The sequence below is a fragment of the Sinocyclocheilus grahami genome, unplaced genomic scaffold (genome assembly GCF_001515645.1).
Source record: "Sinocyclocheilus grahami isolate Dianchi unplaced genomic scaffold, SAMN03320097.WGS_v1.1 scaffold982.1, whole genome shotgun sequence".
NCBI lineage: Eukaryota > Metazoa > Chordata > Actinopteri > Cypriniformes > Cyprinidae > Sinocyclocheilus > Sinocyclocheilus grahami.
In genome coordinates this window covers 359,367-385,281 of record NW_015506161.1, presented here as the reverse complement: position 1 = coordinate 385,281, position 25,915 = coordinate 359,367, and the positions used below count along the sequence as shown (strand labels likewise).

The 25,915-nt window shown below is 35.7% G+C and overlaps 1 protein-coding gene and 1 long non-coding RNA gene across 5 annotated transcripts in view; one reads left to right on the top strand and one right to left on the bottom strand.

The window, feature by feature from the left end:
- Positions 1-613: 613 nt before the first annotated feature.
- Positions 614-25,915, top strand: part of LOC107565107 (type I inositol 1,4,5-trisphosphate 5-phosphatase-like) — a 38,827-nt gene continuing 13,525 nt past the window's right edge. Inside the window, exons 1-6 of one of the 4 annotated variants that reach the window (XM_016250312.1) lie at positions 614-738; positions 17,862-17,903; positions 18,970-19,070; positions 19,675-19,762; positions 23,483-23,546; positions 24,849-24,952. In XM_016250312.1, coding sequence (XP_016105798.1) covers positions 730-738; positions 17,862-17,903; positions 18,970-19,070; positions 19,675-19,762; positions 23,483-23,546; positions 24,849-24,952 — 408 coding nt within the window. In that variant the 5' untranslated portion in view covers positions 614-729. Of the gene's footprint in view, positions 739-10,567; positions 11,040-17,861; positions 17,904-18,669; positions 18,693-18,969; positions 19,071-19,674; positions 19,763-23,482; positions 23,547-24,848; positions 24,953-25,915 lie in introns of those variants that run through there. The other 3 variants (XM_016250313.1, XM_016250311.1, XM_016250314.1) reach the window with 3 other exon arrangements.
- Positions 16,062-25,915, bottom strand: part of LOC107565110 (uncharacterized) — a 13,512-nt gene continuing 3,658 nt past the window's right edge. The window contains exons 2-3 of the long non-coding RNA XR_001606326.1: positions 20,588-20,590; positions 16,062-16,266 (exon numbers count right to left, since the gene is read on the bottom strand). This is a non-coding gene — a long non-coding RNA (uncharacterized lncRNA). The remainder of the gene's footprint in view (positions 16,267-20,587; positions 20,591-25,915) is intronic.

Below are 25,915 nucleotides of genomic sequence, written 5' to 3'. Positions count from 1 at the left end.
TTATAATTATATTATAAGATACTATAAGACTTATTTTCAGAGAATAGATCTGGCATGATTTTTGTTTTGTATTAGCTTGCAAAAAATGTGCTTAAAGAAAAAATTGGACCTACATTTGAAATACATTACATGCTTTTTAATGCAATATATTTTTTGTTGTGCTTTGTTGTTGTTTTTTTGGTCTACGTTTAGAGTTTTAAAAGTTTTATATATAACTTAAATATTTAGACAAATAAAAAATATATAAACCATATAAACATAATTCAAGAAATGTTATCTGAAAACATGTTTTACTTATTACAATTTGTTTTCTTGTTTTAAGAATATTTGGGTGTGTTTACTGGGAAAACACTAATATAAGCTGTAGATTGAGAGATAAGTGACAACTGTCTGTTAAACCAGAAAATGTCTGGTCTTAGCTGGTTTAAGCTGATCTACCAGCCTGGCTAGCTGACAGCTGCCCAAAACCCCTCTAAAACCAGCCAACATGGTTTTGACCAGACTGGGAGATCCGTAAACCAGCTTAGGCATATCAAAGCTGGTTTTCTCAGTAGGTAAATGGCCTTTCTTTTGGTAAAAGAAACTGGATTTGTGTTTTTTTTTTTTTCAGGGACGGTGGGTTGAAACGAGGAAAAGTGAAAGACACTTTCAAAGAGGAGCAACAAAAACTCTACAGCAAGATTTTGGTTGGAACGCAAGAGAACCGCAGTCGTTCTTGAGGAGAGGAAGATGAATCAGGTGAGGACCTGGAGGCCAAGATACGGTTCTGACACCTGGACAACGACGTTCTGCTTTTGTTTTACATCCCGTAGCAAGTCCTTGTTTAATTGTTCATCCTTATAAAAGGACCAAAGCGTGTCCAGTGTTTGGTCAGATCGTGATCTGAGACGTGTTTTGATGCGTAATGTTCCTTTGACCGAAGTCAGTGTAGCGTGATTCAGTCTGTAGTGGCCAAGTTACCCATGAGGAGTCATAAGGACGCAATACAGCAGTTTAATGGTTTCTTTCTCTGTTTTGTTGTTTTTTTCATTGGTTATGGTTTCTTTTTCTTTTATTATCATTTGCTCTTAGCGTGTCATTAGGACACAGTAAACTTTTAAATTTGATGGCCATGTATGGTTGATGGAAACGCCTCATCAGGCTACACGTAGGTGTCCGAAAGCATTTCCATCTCTCTGCTATACTTCTGCTGCGTGAATCACTTTAATCCTGGATTTTAACAGGAGAAAACAGCAGAAATATGCATGAAAATCTTGCAATTTATTTTGAGGACATTAAGCTTATCCTGACCTTTGCAGACGAATAATCTGCATTAACTTTTCAAAATACCTCTGGATAAACAATCAAACCTGTGCGAAGGGTTTGAGAAGAATTTGTTATATATTAGGTTTTTTTTCTTTCTAGTCCTTGTGTGAAAGACTCTTTTCCATTTCCATTTCCATCTGGGAGTCAAATCATAAGAGTCTTAATGACATTGGCCAAGTGATGGCCAATTGAAAACTCTATGAAGTGTTGTTCAGGTACTGCACACATTCAAATTAAAACCATTACTTGTGATGTTCAGACAACACTAAGCAGCATGTACTGTGTATATGCAACCAGTGTTTCCTAGGATTTTTTTTAGATAAAGTAACATTTTAAAATGAAATACAATTTAACACAACAAACTCTTTAACATTTCAAAAACTGCATACAACACACTTATCAGGGTCATTTTGAGGTCAATGATAATATGATCCAATTAAATACGTTGTCTGACGATTTGTGCGTGTGATTTTGTCTCTTCAGACCAATGCAGACAGGCTAAATGAGCATGAAAATTCACTCTCTGATAGTAGGTTCCATGTTTTACATGTAAAATGTAAATTGCATTGATGACATGCTGATGTTTGTTTTGGTCTGAACAGATGCATCAATTGCCATTCGTTCAAATTAAAATGTTTATCGCTCTGAATTTTTACACAGAGCATTAGTCTTAAACAGGGTGTCAGACCTCAAACTAAAAAATGCCATGTCATTGCAAATAAAGCATTAGTGCCACAATGTCCTGAATACCAGAGCAGGAAACACTGTATGCAACTAACTAGCTCTAAAACACTAAAGGGCTCATAATGAAGCAGAATCAAAACATTGTATTTTCACAACATGCTCAGGAAACAGAAATGCTGTGTATGAAATCACATACTCTCTGAATAGGCGCTGCTTTTGAATAAGTAATTAATTTGTGACTGCTAAAATTCGGATTTCTACTCAAACTGTTTTTCACCTACTATATAGTAAAGAAAGTATGCGATTACAGATGCATCCCATGTGAACCAAGGGTCTTTCATTTCAAGACTGTTTGGTTACAACCACTGACAAACGAGATGTTTGTTTAGCCAACAATGTTAGCTTTTTGACTTCAAATGTAAGGCTAGTTTGGATTGGATGATACTGTGTCATTCTTAAAGGGATAGTTCACCCAAAAATGAAAACTGTCATTAATTACTCACCCTCATGTCATTCCAAACCCGCAACACTGTGTCCTAACTACACGCGACGCGACAAGATTCCAGCGACAAGCAATTTCGGTGTCCACACCAGACGCGACGCATCACCGCGATGTGACAGAATCTTTCAAATATCACAGCCAATCAGAAGTGGGCGTGGGTGGGCTCTCTCCGGAAGCGCAATGAAATGGATTTCATAAATATTAAACCTTTTTACCATTATTAAATGTACAAACTGAGTGACTGATACCATCTTTATGGAATACGCTAGTTGGTTCACATTGTTTTAACGTACATCTTTGCTTTAATTTATTTTCAAGATCTGAGGTAAACTATGTTGTTGTTTTCAGTATGGCTATAAGGCCACGCAATATGATATTCAAACTCACATTAGACACGTTTAACTTTGAATAAAGTACATAATTGTACTTTACTGTCATATAGTTTGTATGTTGTTGCTCTAGCCGCGACGTCGTGGAAATAGAAACCGTTTCTAAAATAGAAATTTTGCGTGCCGCCGTTGTGGCTAGTTAGGATAAAAATTCAGATTAACATGGAAAAGATACCTTTTATTGCGTGTCGCAGCATCATGTCGCGTGTAGTTAGGACATAGTGTCAGACCTTCGTTCATCTTCAGAACACAAATTATGATATTTTTGATGAATCTGAGAGCCTTCTGACCCTACATAGATAGCAACGCAACTACCACATGACATCAGTGGTTCAACCATAATTTTATGAAGCTACGAGAATACTTTTTGTGTGCAAAGAATACAAAAATAACTAAAACATTATATAACAAAATAACTGTTTTTGCACAAAAAAGTATTCTCGTAGCTTCATAAAATTACGGTTGAACCACTGATGTCACATGGACTATTTTATCGATGTCCTTTCTAACCTTCTGTGCCTCAAACATGTCAGTTGCATTACCGTCTATGGAGGGTCAGAAAGCTCTAGGATTTCATCAAAAATACCGTAAGGGTGAGTAATTAATGACAATTTTCATTTGAGTGATCTATCCCTTTGATATAAACCCTTAAATGGGTGTGTGCAGTCAACTTGCACCAACTTGGATGGTTATTATTAGTTTTTCTCATTCATTCATCATTCATTAGTGTAGTGTCAGAGCAGCAATGTTTTTCACAGCCTGGTCATCAGCTCAAGGAGGCATGTACTGTATGATGGAGTTCCCCCAATGGTTTTTGATTTAAGCAAGTATGCATTTAAATACAAACCCAATTCCAAAAAAGTTGGAGCACTGTACAAATTGTGAATAAAAACAGAATGCAATGATGTGGAAGTTCCAAATTTCAGTATTTTATTCAGAATACAACAGATGACATATCAAATGTTTAAACTGAGAAAATGTATCATTTTAAGGGAAAAATAAGTTGGCATCTAAATTTCATGGCATCAACACATCTCAAAAAAGTTGGGACAAGGCCATGTTTACCACTGTGTGGCATCCCCTCCTGAAAGAGACGTCTGTATGGGAGTCCAGATGTTGTTCTAGAACTTGGATGGAATAAAATATAAGTTTATGAGATTTGTAAATTATTCCATTCCTTTTTTACTCACAATTTGTACAGTGTCCCAACTTTTTTGGAATCGGGTTTGTATGATTAGACTTCATCTACGTGCTTAAAAATGTAAATTGAATTGGCCAGAAGCAGTGCAGTACTTCACTAATTACAACTTTAAAGACAAGTCAGCCTGTAATAAACAGATTGAATATAATTAAGGTTTAAATCTCAGCTGTGAACTGAAATAGCACGACTACATACCAGCATGTGAATCAGTTCAGCTGCTGGGCTCAATACGTGGGAATGGCTCTGTGCAGTTTTAAACCAGTTACTGCGTGCATATAAATGGCTCTGTGGAAACAGAGAGAGAGGTTGGATAAACATGCCACCGATCACAATGTATCATATACAGTCGCTCAGACCTTCATTTAAGGTCTGATGTAGTTCTCAGCTTTATGAAGGGGTTCAACTGGAGATCAGCTTGTGGAGGGAGTCATTAATCATGTAGGACTTATTCCAATTCACTGACTTTGTGCTCTTTCTGCAGTGTTTTTGCAGTTCATCATCAGTTCAGTATCCTCCTGGGATTCAGCAGTTCATCTGTAGATGTCTGTTTACATCTGGTTACAGTCAAGTCTATACATGTCCTCTTGAAGACTTAAAACTGATCTGGCCATGACAAATTCCTCTCATTGTTTTCAAAAATGTCTGATATCACAAAAACATCTACTTCAGCAAAATAAATATTGTATTGAAATTATTTATAGGTAAAAAAAAAAAAAGCAGTAGTACAGTAGTGTTTTATTTTAAAAAGTTCAAATGTTACAGTAAAAAAATTTAACTTATTCTGTGATCAAAGCTGAATTTTCAGCATCATTACTCCAGTCTTCAGTGTCTCGAGTGTATATTTAGATTTAGTTAAAAATGGCTGTAGAACATCAGCTTGAGTGGTGCAGATGGATAAGTGCTTGCCCTTGGCTTTTTGGAGCGATCATTGTGTTTTCTGACTTGTTATAATGTTTTCTGAATTGTTGTTGTGTTTTCTGAATTGTTATTTTTTTTTTAGACTTGCATTTGCGTTTGTAATTTGTTCTTTTGTTTTCAGAATTGTGATTTGTTCTGCACTTCTCGGCCACCGTATGATACACTTATTCCCAATTCACAGGAGAAAGTTCAAAAGAACAGTATTGATTTGAAATAGAAGTATTTTGTAACATTTTTAAAATGTCTTCTAATAATTTTCAACCATTTAAAGTGTCCTTGCATTAAATATAAATTGTGTATGTGTACATTGTTAATGTGTACATTGTACATAATTTTTAATGCATGACTCACTTTGGAAGTTGTCAAAAATAGAAATTCATACATTACAGGTGAATTGGGTAATAAAAATTACTATGAAATATGACTAAATTTGTCAAATTTCATTAACTTTCATTGACTTTTTTTGTATTACAAGTTGCAAAACATATGTGACCCTGGACCACAAAACCGGTCTTAAGTCGCTGGGGTATATTTGTAGCAGTAGCCAAAAATACATTGTATGAGTCAAAATTATTGATTTTTCTTTTATGCCAAAAATCATTTGGACATTAAGTAAAGATCATGTTCCATGAAGATATTTTGTAAATTTCCTACCATAAATATATTAAAACTGAATTTTTAATTAGTAATATGCATTGCTAAGAACTTCATTTGGAAAACTTTAAAGGCGATTTTCTCAATATTTTGATTTTTTTCCCACCCTCAGATTCCAGATTTCCAAATAGTTGTATCTCGGCCAAATATTGTCCTATACTAACAAACCATACATCAATGGAAAGCTTATTTATTCAGATGATGTATAAATCTCAATTTTAAAAACTTGACACTTATGACTGGCTTTGTGGTCCATGGTCACATATGTTAATATAAACGTTTTTCTTGCCTTCATTTTTAATGTAAGTGGGTCCTGATGTCAACAACAAAAGATATGCAATACATTTTTGTTTATTTTTCATTTCATGTCATTGGAAAATTAAAAACATTACAAAATCCTAAACAAACAAAAAACTATTTTTGCTGGCTCTCAGGAGGATATGCAACATGTCCTTGCCACTGTGTCTATGACGCACATTTTCTTTGCTACACTAAAAATTAAGGTTCTCAATTGGAATCAGTTGTTCCATGAAGAACCTTTAACATCCAGTAAACATTTCCATTCCACAAAAGGTTCTTTTAAGAACTGTTCAATGAAAGGTTCTTTGGGGAGCATTTGGATGTATGTTTTGACATAATGGGGGTCTATTTGACATGACATAATGTCGCCAGTGATTTGACTGCTGCCACGCTCTGAAACAGCACCTTTCCAACACATCCACCTATACGTCACTGACTGATATATTAGTTAAAAATCTTCCAATGTGATACAGTCATATGTTCAACTATATTAAATGTAAATAACATTCACTGTCTCAAGTTTATGACAGTTATGTTGCTATTATCCTTTGCTTTTTCTTGAAGGATACACTTCAAATACACCCTTTTAGCATCTTGTCCCAGGTCATGTGACAAAAGAGGCCCACCAAGGTCCAGTAGCTGACTCCTCAAGCACAGGAAAGATGTGGCCCACCCATAAAAGCCTTTCCTGGGCCTGCTGAGGTGGAGCAGGCTGTAAAAAGAAATGTAAAACTGGACATGGTTATTAGACTCTACATTGACGTATGAATGGAGAACCGAGGCATAGGGACAAGTTGTTCTGCCAGAGTCCTTTCACTTAACATGAATTATAAACATTCATTCAGCCTGCCGCAGCTGGGCTGGAGTCAGACCTGAGAAACAGAGATTTTCCTTCATGGTGACATTTCTCTTGAAAAGTGCCAGCTCTTAGGTAACAGCCTTTAGAAAAAGAGGGGATACAATGACTTCAGCCAGCCAAAGAGCTGATGGATGGGTCACAACACAAAAAACAGCATGCGGAGTACACTAGCAAACTGCATGCTAATTGTTTTCATATGTAAGGATTCAATTTAGATATTTAGGGATCTTTAAAAAAAAGCCATAATCAGTCATTGTGTTTGGATCTGGTGAATATCAGTTCCACATCTCCAGATTAGTTTTGGAGGAACATTCAAAATGACGAACTGACCCCAATTAAGTGTCTGCCAGAGCACACTGGGCATGTGAACATGTGCGTCAGTTTCTAAACAATTACCTTACCTTTACCAGCTCTAAATCTATCAAACTAACTTGATTATCAACTGATCTGTTCATCTATCTGTGGTGATGCGACAGCAAGGAAGCAGAACAAACTAGAAAAACTGCTTTCATCCATTTTTGTTTTTATTTTAGTTTCACAAAATCTTGCCGGCAGGATTTTTTTTTATCCCATGATGCAATAAATATGAGATGAGATACTGTAAATACCATTCATAATGTATATGGCATTGTTATTAAACAATAATACTTAATGAATTCTAACCCGAGACCCAGCAATTCATTTTTGTTTGTTGTATTTATTCATTGTAGAGGACATAATAATGTGTAACATAAAGTCAATACAATTATAAAATATGAATGTTGTATATATAAAACAGAACCGAAACTACATTCATGCATTATTTGTGCCTTTTTGGTTTTTGTAAAATCTTGCCACCGGGATTATTTATTAAATGCCATGGATAGGCTATTACAGAAGATACCATGAATACTGCATATAAAATTATTTAACAATTACACATATTGCAATTTACCAGAAATAATTATTTACATTGTTGTCATTTAAGTTTCGGTGTAACATACATCCCAAAATGTGTTAATCATAAGTGATAATGATATAATGCTATAAAACAAAATATTAATACATAACATTTTAGATATATTACCAATGTAACAATTTGACTAAAAAGTTGAACTGAGGAATATTTGGTTTGTCAATTTGTTTTGTGTACAAGTTTGTGTTTGTGTGAAACCCAATGATAATGTTTTCCAGTGTGATTTGAGAATGATCCAAAGAGCATCTTGTGCTTCAGTGGGAGGAAATCTGACCTTTTGAACAAAAGATTTCACATGATCCAGGCCACAAATTTACTAATTGAATTAGAGACCTAAAATCCCCAAACTCCAAAAACATATTTTAATGTGGTCTCAGACTTTTGAACACACATGGACCCATTCGTAAATCAAAATTAACATTACTGAGCAAACAGTTTTTGGTAAGCTATACTCTAAAAAAGTAAGTAATTAGCTGCAAATGACATCTTCACTAGTGTAATTAGATTACTGCACTAATTACTCTCTCTTGCGTTACTTATTACCAATTACTTTCTAAATCCTATATCAAACCTGAACAGTTAAGCAATCCAAAGATAGACATGAAACTTCTCTTTTAACTCTGTCAAAAAAATTATATAAAATTGATTTTTTTTCTTGATTTTAAGATTAGACTTTAAATTTAGATGTTAAATTTAAAAAAAAATTCTATATAGTCTATCCAGTATAATGCAATTACATCAGAAGTAACTAGTTACATTACAAAAAAAGTAATCCCTCACTTTTTCAAGGGAAAAGTTATATTAATTGGCATACATATGTACAAATAACTACAAATCTGGAATGATTCAATTTAAACCTGGAAATAGTCTTCAAGAGAATATTAAATACAATACTTTTTCGAGGGAAAATAAATTAGAGTAATTAATTCCTTGGTAATGCATTACACCCAACGCCGTGAGCAAAATAACTCCATGCCTTATTATCGTAAATTGCATAAACAATTATAAACAAAACAGCATCATGTATTTATGCATTGCTTAATACAAAGAGTCGAATCGCCATTCACACAGATTGCCTTTAAAAACATATGAGATGCAGTGAAAAGGAAAAAACCTCCACAAATTTGCGATGTGCTTTTTAAAAGTTTAAATTGTTTTAACTTTGCATGGCTGTAGTGCTGGGCGGTATGACCAATTGTCAAAAAATACCACACTAAATAGTGACTAAACACGACCCCTTAACCAGGAGTTAACCAGGAGTCACTCTCATTTATAATCGCGGCATTGTCTAATAAAATCAACATGCATCTACAAAACAACATAATGATATTAACAGACGAACTATGCTCATATTTATAATTCGTATACACTGTAAGAAAAATATCTAGAAAAATGGAAAAGGTACTAGTAATTTTCCAGGACATTATCCGTTATCCATCATCCGTTGTAACCCGAAACACAAAATACAATGCGTAATTTAAAATGCAGGTAAAAACCTGTGAATTATTTTCTTAGAGTGTAGCATACTGACTACTAATGCACTGCTTAAAACTATAATTGTTCAGAATGTGTGGTTTTACTAGTTTACTAGCTAATAAAAAAAATAATAATCGTTCAAAAATTCAATCGTTCAAAAGTGTTCAATAATTCAATGCTGTATATAAAAAGTGTTATATTTTAACATTATATTATGCATTTATATTATTTTACGAACAAATCTAAATTAACATAAAAATATATATTTTTTTAATGTAGTGACACAATTTTGTGTCGTGATTACGTAATGACGTCATCACGCAATGACGTCACAACGTCATTTAGCAACTTTTAGCAACAAATCGAACTTCCTGTAGCAACTTCCCTTGAAAATTAGTTGGCATCACTGGTGGCGGTCAATGTTGATATCGTGGATGAGTTCTTCTGTGTCATCACGTTCTATTAGTTCTACAGCTTCACTTTCGGAACTTTCACGCTTGGTAACACATACAGCTGTTCCCTCACCACAGTGCAACAGTGAAAAGGGACCCCTTTCAAACAGTGTCGCGTTCCGAACGTCGTAAGCGACATACACCGGTATTGCGGTATTTTTAAATGAATATCATAACAAAAATTAACACCGGTATTTGGTATGAACCGGTATACCGTCCAGCACTACATGGCTGTCTACATCTCTTGTGTGAGACGTGAGAGCAGCAGTCATATTTGTCCGTCTGAATATGTGTTCTGTGTGAATGGCTTGGTTTCGGTTTTAACATAATCAAGATCTTCTATGCTCCCTGACGCACATCTAACATTGGATTGTACTATTTTTGTATTCAAATGCAAATGTTTATTTTTAAATTCGATTAATATTCATTCTTTACACACATTCTCCTCATCACAGGCAGGCACAGCACTCATGTTCGTGTTTGTGTAAGCTGTCTGCGTCACTCATAGCACGTGCCTATATCGTGCACTATACCGACATTTTTTATATCGTTATCGAAGGTATACCGTCGATAAATATCGATACCGTTTCATCGCCCAGGCCTAAATTGCATTTTTTTTTCTACAGATGCACAAACAACTACAATACAAATCTTTTAAACCTGGAAACAGGCTAGGTTTTAAGAGAATATTAAATAATAATGAACACATTATGGCACGATAAATAATATTTAAAAAATAAAATTAGTTAACCTAATTTGCTATGCTGAAGCATTTTACTGTGAGTGAGTGAGTGTGTGTGTGTGTGTGTGTATATATAGTACACACCTAGATACATTTGCGTCGCTTCAGTGTCAGTGACACACGGAAACTTTGACGCTGCGCGTTTGTACAGTAGCTCACTACATGTGCAGGGCGGAGCTTCGCATGGAACATAACACTGACAGCGCAACTAGTTAGGTTTAGTCTGGCACGGCAGGAACTCCGAGGGAACTGCAGATGCGTCGACACTGGCTTACTTCAGCTTAGAAACCTAGTCCAGTTACCATGCAGACAGGAGGAGAAATCCCTCCGTGTTCACCGCCGAGCAACTGAAGACCGTGGAGCTCTTTCCTCATGACAGCAGGACTGGAGATGCGAGCGTCGCTCTCGTGGGCTCTGTCTTCAGGGCGAGATAGCTAGACTTTTCTAATCTTATCTGTAAGCCGCTTGTTATTCTTCCACCAAAAAACTGCGAGTGGGATTTCCTTCGTCAGATTAGACTTTTCTCCAGCTCGCTTCTTATCATGGAGATGCACACGGACGTCTTGCTAGTGACTGCAAACGTTGGATCACTGTTCGACAATGTAAGTCGCCTCTATTTCAATCCCTTATCATTTTCCAGCTCAGATATGCGCCGCGTAAATGAGTCGACGCAGCGAATTATTTCACAACTGCTTCTTTTGCAACTGAACGCGATTGGTTCACGTTAGTTAACCTGCTGCTGAGCCCTACCTGTGTTTCTTAGGCGGTCTTAAAAACAGTCGTTACATGAATAAAGGTAGGCCAAAACACCCTCCCGAATAGCTGACGCTTTAAACCGCGTTTAATTATTTCAGTCTGTACAGTTCAGCCTGTATTATTTGATAACTCCGCCGTTGTTATATTGTAAGATGCCGTTCACAAGGGACGGCTTCTTGCGTCACTCTGCGCTGTTTTATTAAGTAGCCTATTAGTATTATTTTAATGTAAACACCCGCTAGACGGATTTTTCAGCGTTGTGCGTTTCGTAGCGAGTTAAAAGGAGTTCGACTTTTAAAACGCGTCTCCGTTCCGTTCCGCTGCGTCTCGCTGTTTTGGAACGCAAGGACGCGTCCTGCGCGAGCGGCACCGACGCTTCTCTCTGCTCAGTGATAGAGCTGGACCTCCTGGTGCGGCTCCTCCATACTGAAGCACGGTGCTCTTCAGGTTTTCTTCGCTCCACTGGGCCTTTCTCGCGCTCGAGTCCCCAGTCTAGAGTGAGCTCGTCTCCCATTCACGGTGTGCTGTCTGACAGCACCTCCCCACAGGTCTAAGGACCTATCACACACCGCGCCACCGGGCTGAGTGTGTATTCAAATAAAACAGGAAACTGACAGTGTGACAGACGTTGAAGCACGGTGCTCTTCAGGTTTTCTTCGCTCCACTGGGCCTTTCTTGCGCTCGAGTCCCCAGTCTAGAGTGAGCTCGTCTCCCATTCACGGTGTGCTGTCTGACAGCACCTCCCCACAGGTCTAAGGACCTATCACACACCGCGCCGCCGGCCTGAGTGTGTATTCAAATAAAACAGGAAACTGACAGTGTGACAGACGGTTGTGGGATTTTTCAAAGCGCTACCGCGAAACTGGGGAGCTGAGCTGCTGCACTGTACTGTACTGCTAAACACTCTGTCCTGCAGCTAAAATAAGACTGGATAATGTTAGTTTATACTGAAGAGAAAAACAAAAACATATGTTGCCTACTTGTGAATAGTAGCCTAATGTTGGCAGCAGGGTGTGTAGTTACTGAAGCTGAAACCAAACACGTTTTTGTTATGGACATCTAGAATAAGAGAATGTTAGTCCATACTTGTGAGAAAAACAAATACACATGTGCTTGTGAATAGTAGCCTAATGTACTACTGTGTACATTAATACAAATGTATTACTGTAAAACCATCAAAAACAATGCTTACCTAAAATATATTTTAAAAGTAAACTTTTTTTTAAACTAGCTGCAAAGGCAGCATTTCATTTTTGAACAGTAAGATTTTTAATGTTTTTTTTTAAAGAATTCTCTTCTGCTCACCAAGCCTGCATTTATTTGATCCAAAATACAGCATAAGCAGTAATATAGTGAAATATTTTTACTATTTCAAATAACTGTTTCTATTGGGCCATCAATGCAATGATGGTCTTCGGCAAAAAAACATTCTGTCGGCCCCTTAAGTGCGTCGGCCCACCGGGAAAATGCCCGGTATGCCCGATTACCAATCCAGCCCTGGAGTCCATATATGTAGATTAGTCACTATTGGAATTTGGATTCTCATGAAACTAGTCAGTGTTAGTTAATACTAGTCTCTATTGAATTGCTTTCTACATGAGTCGACTTTTAGGGAACCATGATACCTTTAAAACATGAAAACTGCCCACTAACTTAAATGGACAGTTAACATTTTGGTGAAAAAACAATGAGTTTAATGCTAGCAGCAGGTGACTGTGATATACTGGGAAAACCATACGCAGTAGACTGATTTATATTTTTTTCAATAGTATGTCACGCAACAGTTTGAGAATTTTACATTGGATTTAGCACAGTTTTTTTTAGCTTACTGGATTCTCATGAAACTAGTCAGTGTTAGTTAATACTAGTCTCTATTGAATTGCTTTCTACATGAGTCGACTTTTAGGGAACCATGATACCTTTAAAACATGAAAACTGCCCACTAACTTAAATGGACAGTTAACATTTTGGTGAAAAAACAATGAGTTTAATGCTAGCAGCAGGTGACTGTGATATACTGGGAAAACCATACGCAGCAGACTGATTTATATTTTTTTCAATAGTATGTCACGCAACAGTTTGAGAATTTTACATTGGATTTAGCACAGTTTTTTTAGCTTATGTAGTTTGTCCGCTACTTGTGCTAAAGGCATGTTTGATACCAGAGTAAAGGATTGTGCTACATTTCTAAATGATCGCATTTCTGGATGATAAAACGCAAAAAAATGCTACATGTTTACACTGAAGGAGAGCACAAGCATTGTCTGAATGCAAGGAAATCTCATACAACACCCTAGAGCACTGTTTTTTTTACACTCACATTTTATTCAGAAAATAAAAATCTAGTTAAAATCTTGCTGTGGAGTTAATTTTCCCTCATACTGTGAATGTTCAGTCCAGATTTTCCGGAGTTGTGGTTTAGACGTATTTGTTAGAGCATTGGCTTCATTGTGCGTATGGAGGACTGAAGCTGCAAGTGGAAATTTGGCCGCGTACCCAGTTTCCTCCGGCCATGTTTGGCTGAGAAAAAGCACATGTCACAGTCCATTGTGACTGTAAACAGATGAATATCATTTCCCAAAGGACTTCAACCCTTCCTCGCTTCTTCTTTGAATAGGTCGGTATAAATGTTGTAGCAGACTTCCAAAAATGGTTACATTTTTCCTATCCACAAGAAGGGTTTACCAGACCTGTCAAGTTTTGAAACATCCTTGAGTTTAGAATGTTTAGCTACGATTCATCATGTTTAATGAGGTGATAACATTTGGGGTGTGTATCCCACAGAAAATGTTGAAATGTCCTGGCCTGCATTAACTAAAAGCATAATGAGTCCAGTGCTAATAGTTTCTGTGAACCACTGAGGCCAGGTGATTCGCCCCAAAGTCAAAAAAAAAAAAATATATATTTTAAAATGTCAGTTTCATGGCAATGAAAGCACATTTTTGGACACAGTTTTTTCCCCCCTCAGCATACACAATTTTTTATGTATTATAATGAAATGGTAATGCCACAGTACAAAATAAAAACTCTTCATGTTGCTAAAAATAAGCGTCATTTTGTTTATGCGGAATATAAATTCAAATTTTTAATTTTGTATAACATCTCTTGATGTTTTATTTTATTATTCACACAAAAATAGCCTGCATATTATATCTCATAACTATGAAGTTATCACATTTGGTCTTGAAAATGACTGCAATTCCTAGGGCACTTAAAGTATGCTATAGCTTCTTTGCATAAATTATCTTGTATTTTCTTGTTCTGTCATGGCAGATCATGAGAATCCTGCCGAACGAGTAAAAGTCAATACATTTATGACAGCTTACTTGAATCGCAACAATTCTGTTCTCGCATTCTTGCGTGAAGTATGCTTCAGGGTAAAGACATTTCTGTCAACACGTTTTTGTAATGCACCGAGTGTTTCGCAAAGACTGTTTGTTTTTGACATTGCATCCGTGTTAGATCAAATCGTACAGTCATGCAGTTATAACCGAATGCCCAGGTGCAAGCGTGTCTGATTTATCAGCACTTCATCAGAGCTGGTTAAAAATATCTTGTTCCCCGCATCAGTGTCCCCTGTAAGCCACTGCAGTGTTTGCCTGCCGTTTAAAAGCACTCCAAGTCAATTAACTTAGTTCTTGTGTGCTATTTCAAGTCGAATGTTAGCACGGGCTGGAGCTGGCAACAGGAAATGATGCATTGCAAATTTGGGAAATCCTCTTGAGAGATGAGATGAAGGAAGTTTCCACTGGCCTCCCCACCCTTCAAATTCAGTGGAACTAAGAACACAAAGATTGAAGGCATGTGAGCGACAGTCCATAAAAGGTCTTTACAAGATCAAAGTAACACTGTAGATCGCATCAGATGCAATTCTATTCTAGGCCCTGATCTAGGCCCGTGCAGTCGAATTCTCTTGACCTGGTTTCACCGCTTGCTTGATGGGCTGTAAAGGGAGTGGTCAGTGTTTGCACTTTTTAAGTGGTTATAGCATGAAAGAGACACAAAAACAAAAGAAGCAGAGCAATATGTACAGCAGTGTTTCAGCAGCCTGCAGACAGACCGGCAGTGGTCTGCTCTTTATCACAGTTCTGTCCTTTACCTTACTGCTCTGCGTCGAGTCGACAGAAGGAGTGAAGTCAATTTTACACTTGTGGTTATAGTATAGCAGACCACAGGGGCACACATCTGTGACACTGATAAAAACGGTCTGTTTTGTAGCAACCAGCGTTATTAGGAAGTGGCTAGAGATATCTTTGAATATGTTGTGTAACATTTACTTATTCTGTAGCTGATTTTTTTTTTTACTGTTTATTTTATTTTTCTACATGCTATACTTATATATAGTTATAGTCTTCATTATTTATGCCTGGCATTATTGATGAATCTGCAGTTTCACACAGAACTGAACCGTTCTTTACTTATGTATTTATTAAATATTTGGCTATGATACTTTAAACTACCAATAATGAATGCAGTAAAAAAAAAATACAACATTAATTCACACGTTATAGAGTTTTATAGATTTTTACCAAAGAATGTGGAAAAAGTCCATGTTCCATTCGGAACCCTTGTGAAAAAGAAGTGTGCTTAGTAGTATTAAATGTGCACTTGTAGTGTAGTGAACTCTAAAATCTAGTGTTCGTGTTAACACACTTAAGTGCACTTTCAAAAAGTTTTAATATAAAAAAGTTTTCATGTTTTCTCATGCTTTAAAGAAGTACACTTTAATGTGTTGACTAATGTAAAGTACTTTGTTATTTTAAAGCAGCACTATGTAACTTTTTCTGTGTTCAAAATTTGCTAAATGCATATAATGAGCACATCATGAATTCATCTTCCAAACCGCGTTTTTGTCTTATTCCGAATCACTACGCTACACTTATAATAAGTACTTATATTTGGACTATTGTAGCCTGGTCGAGTCATCACCGCTGCGGAGGAACACATACCTGCGTGAATCGCCATAGACATAAACTTAGAGAAGTAGCTCCGGTTGGAATGTTCTTCCGCGGGATGTGTGCAGTTCTGTTTATTAACCGCTAGAGCGACAAAAGTTACTTAGTGCTGCTTTAACTGTAGTCAATATTATTCAATATTACATTTAAAGTTAATTTATTTTAAATGTACTAAATTGCAAGTTCATTATTATAAATGTGTAATTAAACATTAGTTTAGCATAAATGCTACTATTCAGCAGTACCATATTTCAAAGACAATAGAATTACATATAAAAAGCAAGTTCATTTAATAGAAATTTCAGCTTAAATGCCGATAATACAACATAAGGTTAAGTGCATGTCTGAAAACATTGCATTCAGTTCGCACTTAAGTATATTATTTTAAAGTATATTATTTCCATAATAAATACTTTTTAAAAAAGTATTCTAAAGTATACTTCTTTTTCCCAAGAGACTGCTTGAAATAGCCGTGAAAGATATCACACATCATAGAACATGTCATAGAAGCTTGTTCTCATTCTCCACCCTCATAGCTGAAATATCTAAGCTCCTTCCTGAACCCATATCACATTCTAGAGCTACATGCTTGCTGGCTTTTAATTCCTTTTGCCTACTCACTCAAATGGCAGGCATTTGGGCAATGCATGACCTGCAGTGGCAGGGCACAGATCTTCAGATGCAAATATACACAGGCACTGGTCCATTCACTGGATACTCCCTCAAACTAGTCTCTAATCATATTGTTGACTATCAGCAGAAAGTTTGAAGACAGAATTGGGAGTCACAGTTACCTTGTTTTATTTTTTATTCAGCATGGTGGAAACAGGCTTCAATATTTAATGTTTTATGTTTTAATTGTTAACGATATCTAAAGTATCAGATGTGACCGTGTTTGAAACCTGTTTTTTCAAATAATGGTTTTTCAAACATTTGATCAATGTTTTCCACCACACACATGCACACGTGCTTTAAATGCTTTTTACTTTCAGTTTTTCATATATTATTAATTCAGTTTTTTAGGTTGATTCTTTTCTTTCGTATCTTTGTTCGTCTTTTCAAACACACAATAGCTTCATTTAAAGATGTAGTTTGACATCTGGTCTGTCTGCAGCATATGTTGACTGCATATACTTCTTAGTAATATGTTTGACACTATACTGTGTAAATCAGTTTTTTTTCTCTTGTGTAGTTTGGCAATAGTATAAAAGTAGAAGGGATGTATTGTACTGTCACCTCATAGATGAGTGACGTTTAGACTCTTCATGATAAATATAACATATACAGCTGCATAATTGTTTTATTATCATTTCAATTTCAACTGTGAAATACAAACTAAATGTGCAAAGTGCAAAACACACCTCTAGTGTACAATCTGTGCTGTATAACTATTATTATACTGTGTGCTGTCAGTATGTCTGTCTAGTTTAGAGAACCTTTTATCCATTTAAGATGGAAGTAATCATGATGAAAGCACTTGTTATTATTGGACATAATCATGATGCCTTTAAATGGTTTGATACAGACCTTCAGTGGCAAAATTGCCTGTAATGTCGCAATTGAAAGCACTCAGTTACTGAATGTGCTGCGGAAATCCTTTATCCAGTAAATCTAATCCGCACTGCAGTTTAAAGCTCACAGCAGAGGTTAATCTGACCATGTTGTTAGTATTATAAAAGTGGCCTAACAGGGAAATCTGGTTGTTGTCCTCAGGTGGGTGAGATTGAAGGAGACTGGCTGCGAGAGTTCTTCATGGTGAGTTTGATGCATTTCACGTGTCCTTCATTCAAACACACATTTGATGATGCTCAATGTAGCGTTGTAGAAAAGCAGTTTTTTTTAAACATGCTCTTTACTGTTCTAATGGGAACACAGACATCGTCAGAGCTCTCCATCTGTTCAAACCTGCTAAAAAAACACACACACCTTTGCAGAGTGAACTTTACTCTGCTAAACGGACACTGTAAACTTAAAGGTGTTTGTCTTATTTATACAACCTGTCTTTTGTGCACCATAAAACCATGTTATGTTATCTGCTGTTGTCATGCTGTGAGCACACGGAAGTTGAATCACAGATTTGATGATTTTCCTGCTAGATGTAATGTGTACACAATCTCTGTTGCCACTTTTACATTTAATTGCCATCTCAGGTAATTGTATTTGAAATCCAGCTGGCTCTAAATGGGCATGACACTGTAAATGTTGTTCAAATAAAATATCAAAATACATTGTCCAGGGGCATTTATAGTCTTTTATCAGTACTGAGGCAAATGGGTCATTTTATGACCGGTGTCTTTAAGATGTCTGTGCTTGTGATTTTGCATATGGATCTTATTTTTGTGCTGATCCATTTTTAAATAACAGACTTTTTGTTAAGCTGTGAAAAAAAAAATCCATAATGAAATGTACGGTGCGAACTGTTAAGATGAAACTGACACCAACAACACAGTGTTAACCATATAGCTACCCACAATACTCTAATGGTTAGTAGTGATATTATCTATCTTGCTTCTTTCTATAGACACGTTTCTGAAGACAGAAAAGGTATTATTGACATCACTGTAAATGTGGAAGGTCATGTATTGATTCATTCTTCTGATGTCAAAAAATTGGAAGTGGAAGTTTGGAATGAAACCGTTTTGCTGCTCAGTTTTAAAAAATTATAAATTTGAGTTCTGCTAATTTCAGTATGTTTTTTTATTTGAAATCAGTGTTCTTATATGATCCTCAGGATATGATCCTTTAATGAATTTAGAGGTGCAACAGTGGATAAACACACTGGAAAATAATGAATTGCCTTATGTAAATCATATCTCCTTAGACGGTGCACATGCATAAGCCACGCTTCGTCGCCCTGCACTTTCAGGAAGTTGGTGGAAAGGACTATATGGTGAACATGGGCCACGCAGATAACTTTTTCTGGTGAGAATATTGCAAATTCTGGACTACACACTAGTAAGCTTATTAAAAGTACTGTAGCAGTGCCATGGTACTGTACAGTGTCAGTATCAGATAGTAGCAAACACTGATTACCGTGTTTGTATACCATAATATTTACATGGATAACATACAGAATGTTAACAAATTACAGTGTTTATTGTTGTTTTTATATGTGACCCTGGAGGGTCAATTTTTCAAAATTGAGATTTATACATCATCCGAAAGCTGAATAAATAAGCTTTCCATTGATTATTATGGTTTGTTAGGATAGAACAATATTTGGCCGAGATACAACTATTTGAAAATCTGGAATTTCAAAATATAAAATCAAAATATTGAGAAAATCGCCTTTAAATTTATGATGTAAAATAACGTTTTTCTATTTTAATATACATTAAAATTTAATTTATTTCTGTGATGTAAAGCTGAATTTTCAGCATCATTACACCAGACTTCAGTGTCACATGATCCTTCAGAAATCATTCTAATATGCTGATTTATTATCAGTGCTGGAAACTGTTGTGCTTCTTAATATTTCTTATATATATGTGCAAGAATTATATTGTTTCTATCCTTTTTTTTATAGGACCATAGAGTCCAGCTCTGAGATGGACGACTTCGACAGAGTCTGTGTCTATGTTGACAGTAATTTCAGGGCTGTTGACAGTTTCACGGTGAGTGATGTGGCTGTTGCAGTATCTGGCAAGATGATTTCACTTTGTTCCTTAGTGATTTAGTTCAAAGGAAACCCATCTAAAGTCACGCAATCTCTTAATCTTGCACCACCTGAGTTGTGGTTAGTTTGAATGTCCACTAGGTGGAGCTATATAACCATTTTGAACTCTGCCAGTACTCACCTTCCTGTTATTGTAGTGCTACTCTTATCTATAATCACAGCAGTGCTTCAAAGTTAAATGAATAGTCCATCCACCTAAAATAAAAACTATTTTTTTACAAAAGTGAATGAGGACAGGGGCTTTCAATGTCAAATTTAAAAAAAAAAAGCACAGTAACAGTAATTATACAAGTTGTGCACTATATTGAAAGTCTTCTGAAACCATGCAATAGTTTTGTGTGAGTAACAGACTTAAATTTGTTTTAAAATGTATAATTGTTCCCCCCAGTGAGCTGTTAGCTGCTGCAATTAGGCCTGTCATGATAACAACTTTTTGTTGTGCGATATATTGCCCCAGAAATAATTGCAATAAGCGATATTATTGTCATTTTAAAGACCATTTTATGCCACTGAATATATAATCATAATGTAACAGCATAATAATGCAAGAAGGCCTACACACTTCCAAATGCCAACAAACTTTTAATTTTTAAGAATATTTAGATCATGGAAATTAAGTATCGAAATATTAGATACCTTAAAAAACTTGAATAAATAGTAAATAAACATTTCTAACAAAAAGTGCAAAGTAACAAGTAGAAAAAAAGAAAAATGCACAAAGAAATTTTATGGAGATTTTTCCATCTACAGATTTTTCCCTGACCTTCTTTTCTCTGTAAATTAAGGGTGCACACTATTGCTGAAAAACACAATCACTACTTAGCAGTCAGATGTCCGTATGCACAAAGGCACAGATCCCTAAACAAGTCTATATCTGCAGATGAAACTTTTGTAGAAGCATTTTTTAAATTTAAACTAGGACCTCATGACTACACACGTTATGTACGAGAAGCTGCAAAAGGCTCAGGTGCAAGTGGAATGTAAAAAACACTGTGACATATATGTAAGGGATAATGTACATCCAGCCGGTTATCTCAGAATAAACCCCGACAGGGTGATCAGGACCCCTACGCGAAGCGGGTTTATTTAGAATAAACCTGCAAACAGAAATTCTGAAACAACAAAAACTTTCTAAAAATTTAGACTTATCGTTTCTAAACAAAAATACAAAGACCTCTTGAGTAAGTCAATTCTTAAATTTAGACATATCGTTTAAAAAAAAATACAAAGACCTCTTGAGTAAGTCAATTCTTAGTCAGCTGCTATCTAACAACAGTGACGGACCAAAGACAGAGCCCTGCGGCACCCCTTTTATTACTCAAAGTAACTTAGTAAAATCTGTAAAAAGAGAGAAGTTGCTGGTGTTTGGCAGGGTATTAACCCCCAGCCAACCCAGGTGAGAGGTGCTGTGTGTGTGTGTTTGTACACTGTGTGTTAGGTCTGTACCTTGATGGACTGGGTTAATGTGCGGGAGTGGCCAGGCAGCAGACCGAGTCAATACGTTTAACTCCAGATTAAAACTATTGATTAGGTCCCTCTCGTCTGAACATGATAAATAAACTTAAGGTCTACGTGTGTGAGTGAGCGAGTGTGCATTTGTTTTGTTGATGCAGGAGGGTTAGTGAGTTTTTCTGTATGTGGACCCTTTGCCAAACCTACTTCAGTTTTTGTTACCAAAAAATATAAATGTAAAAATGTTGAAATGTCACACACAAATAATCTTTGTCAAACCAGATTTGGCCCTTCACATGAGCCTGTTTCAGCGTGCCCACAAGCACACACGTACACTCAAATAGAGATCAGCACACTCACAGCTTTACACATATCTTCATCAATCAGGCCAGTGCAGCGTTTAATAAAAATGTATTGACTTAAAAGTGATTTTTTTTTATCTAAACACCATTTGTACGATGAGTGTGCCACGCACTCTCTTCCCAGTCAAGCGATGATTCACAACCCTCAGAAAACTAATTACAAATCAATACAGATGATGTGAGACAAATGAGAATGAAGGTGGGTGTTAACATAGCCAGTGGCTATGCGTGTGTGTGTGAGTTCATGCACTGCAATGAGGACTTTCATTATAAAAAATTGCTAAATTTTAGCAAGATTATTTATTTTATGCCATCACACAGTAATTTGTTTTTTTCTATCAAAGAGACTAATTTTCCCATGCCCCAGTGGTATTTCAAATATAGTATATCCTTGTCAACAGTATTTAATGATACTTTACTGCAATACAGTATATTGGCTTTTAGTTCTGGAAGTATGTAATTTAAAGTCAGTTGTCTTCGCTCATGGACTAACAAAAAATATACATTACAGTTCTGTAGTTTGGGGTCAGTAAAATTTTTTTATTAAAATGCAAAGCTGATGCAAAGCTGAATTTTCAGCATCATTACTCCAGCCTTTAGTATCTTCGCTCATGGACTAACAAAAAATATACATTACAGTTCTGTAGTTTGGGGTCAGTAAAAAATTTTTAACATTTGAAAAATGCAAAGCTGATGCAAAGCTGAATTTTCAGCATCATTACTCCAGCCTTTAGTATCATCTTCAGAAATCATTCTAATATGCTGATTTGTTGCTCAAGAAACATTTCTAATTATTGTCAATGTTAAAGAAAAGCATTTATTTGAAATATAACTTTTTGACAAAAACAATAATAAAAAAAATGATCTGTACTCCCCCCAAACTTTTGAACATTATTGTATAAATATTATGGATAATCCATTTTATGTTTTTAAAGGTCTTCCAAAAACAAAAAAGTGTCACTGGCAATGCATCTATTATAATACAATTAAAATATTAAATTATTTAAAAATGCTAAAAAAAAATATAGTAATCATAATAACATTTTATATTAGAATATAAAATGCTAATCATCCAAACGTTGACCTCTTGTTCAAAAAAGTCAGGATCCAGTCATTTCCCAGTCTCATTCCCCGTCTCCCTTCCCAGTAATTTCTTGTCCGTTCATAGCCGTGGCACTTGGGTAGCCTGCTGTAATTTCCAGTCTCTCAAGACTGGTCATCTAGAAAGCACTGTCATATTCAAAAAGCATAATTTCTCTCACAAGATTTATATATTTCTCCTGGGATGGATATTTGTAAGAAAACATGGCTGTGTGTGTATGTGTGTGTGTGTGTGTGTGTGTTTATGGTGTGGCATGCTTCATGTCAAAACATCCCTCACCGGCAGGTCATTTTTCTCTGTCATGCATGGGGCTTGTGTTGGGCCAACAGCAGGGCTCTGTGTTTAATCCCTGTGTGATTGTTTTAATTTTCTGTCCGTATTGATCTCTGCGGGACTGGATTGATGTGCGCTCACTGGAGCAAGCAGCTAGTACGTTAAATCCATTCAGCGTGCTGTCAGAAAAGATGCGGGAAGTGTGTGTTTGTGCTTGGGGTTTGTGAGTATCGCATTGGCATATCTAGGTGTTTTTTGGGTACCAAAACTATAGGCAAGTCTGTCATGGGATAGTTCAGAAAGATTATTGACTGTTATAGTGTCTTGAAAGTCAGGGTTTAAAGATAATGATGTGTGCACATCATCAACATCTTTCAAAATCAAAGGAGATCTTTAGACTTAAGGGATCTCCGTTAACCCCTGCTTGTGCGTGACTTTAAGCTTGACTGATTGATTTATTTGTTTTTAGGCTCTGGGAAGCATGTATTTCATCCACAAGTCACTGAAAAATATCCAACAATATGACTTCAATGGTAAGTTTTTATACTAATATAAGATATTATGGTAGATTTTTTTATTAAATCTGTCAAGAACAAGTCCAGGTCATATTGTAAAATCAAAAGAAACAAATGTATAAGGAATAAAATGCAGTCTCAGACTGATCACCCTTTTGGGGATTCTTTTGCAAAATGACTGCTTAATACATGGCTATTTAGCAAATAAATAAATAAATGGGCATGAAATAGTCCAAAAATATATAGAATAAAATAGTTGTAGTGTGGTCATCTGGTCGTGCATTGTAACCCGGATGAGCTGAGATTTATTCAAAAGTATTTGAACACTGAATGATGTTCATAGACAGAATTAGAATTATATTTTTATTTAAATAAATAAACCTATTTTTGGGACCATTAATATTGTGACAATATTTTCTTGACATATTTTAGTATTTTAACATGACAAATTATGATATATTATCTAAATTGTCAAGTTACCTATATATGATTAAAGAACTGTAATACTGCCTTTAATTTATACTTATAAAAACACAGTATTAAGTAACAGAAAATGACAGAATTATGGTCTATTGAGAATCATCATTGAAAATAATGTGAATGAATAATTTAAAGTAAAAACATTGGATGATTTACAGTAATTAGAATTCAAATGTTCAAAATTTAGGTGAATTCATATAATTTGAAAAACAGTACTGGCTCTCAAAATTATTTAGCCTACTATTATATATTACAGTATTAGTAGTTATGCAAATGTTAAATCAAATGTTTGTTTGATGAAACGGAAAACATTTAGTCATTTATATACAGGGAATTAAGTTGTGAAGTCGGTTAAATGGTCCAAGAATTTAAATTTTTTTTGTACAAAATCTGTTCTTTTAATATTTTTTAAACATTTGTAATAAAGTTATGAATTTCAGTGAAATTCACACATAATCTCACAGGTTGAAAAACAATACATTAACTGCCATTAACAGAGAGATACATTTCCACCCAATACAACACAAATAAATGTTCTCCTTCGACTCATTCGACTCCTTCGAGTCTCTGATAGAACAGGATTTAACCTCATAAGCATTTTCACTAGCCTTCATCTGTTCTAGTCACAGCATCTCATGAATAAGCTCTCAAGAAGAGGACTAATAGAAAAGCCATTAAGATCAGAGGACCAATGAATTTGGTGCCCAATCAAATCAGTGTCTCATAGATCCTGCGCTCACAGCCTACAGCCACGCGACATTTCCAACATTAGTATATTGATCTTACATCTGCATGCTTTTCTTACAATATGTCTTGTTTGCTTATTCCTCCTCCTTGTAGTGAAGGAGTTTAAAGCCGTCTCAGGCCATAACAAGTACATGGGCTCGCTGGAAGGAGTGACTACCATAGAAAAGGAGAAATTCCCTAAGAACTTTTGGCCTGATGTAAGTGTGTGTGTAGTGGCAGTGTTTTTATATCTAGTGAATTTCTATTTAGGGCTGTCGCGATTCGTCGATTTTATTCGACTATTCGATTTTTTTAAATCCTCGACTTCATTTAACTTGCGTCGACTAACCGGCAAAATACCGGAAGTGGCGCATTTCACAGACAAGAATGTATAAAACACATTATTAGTCGGTTTTCTAAGGCTGCATGATATATTAAACCCATTTAAAAATCATAATTGTGAATTCACAAACGCTACGACTTAATTAAATAATTATATGCGATGCCGTTCTAATACAGTATATGTGCTTTAATTATTTACATGCGTGTAGGTTAAGTACATGCGTCACACAGCTGCTCTGTTCACAGTAGTTCCACAGGAACTGTTATCATTTACATGTGTGGAGCGTCTCAAACTCCATCTCTGCATGTTGTTGTGAGTTTGGGTTTATTATAACGTTCATCTGGGAAAGCAACATGCGCCATTTCATCAGATTTGTAAGGTAAATCATTTATAAATCTACGCAAACACAGGAGAATACATCATCTCGCGGTTACAAAATAAAAGCTCAAACCCTCACTCTGAGTTTACACGTTTTGATGTCCACATATTCTTTTAATTACAGTGGCTATAGCATTTATGTCCTAAATAAATGGGCAAATATTAAAGATTAAGTGGACATTTGAATAAAATGATTCTTGGTCAATATTAAACAAGGATTAGATCGCACAGTAATGTGTAAAAACATTCGTCAGGCCGTTGGCGCCCTCTGCAGGCCTTTGTTGTAATGTGTAATGTACATTAGCTCTATTGTTTATAATATATTATGCATTTTAACAATTTTGTTCAATAAAACCATATGATTTCTTGCTTTTGATACTTTATTTGTACTAATTATTATTGCCTCATTGCTATTATATATGTATTTTAAGTAATTTTAAAGGCTATTGTTCACTTACAT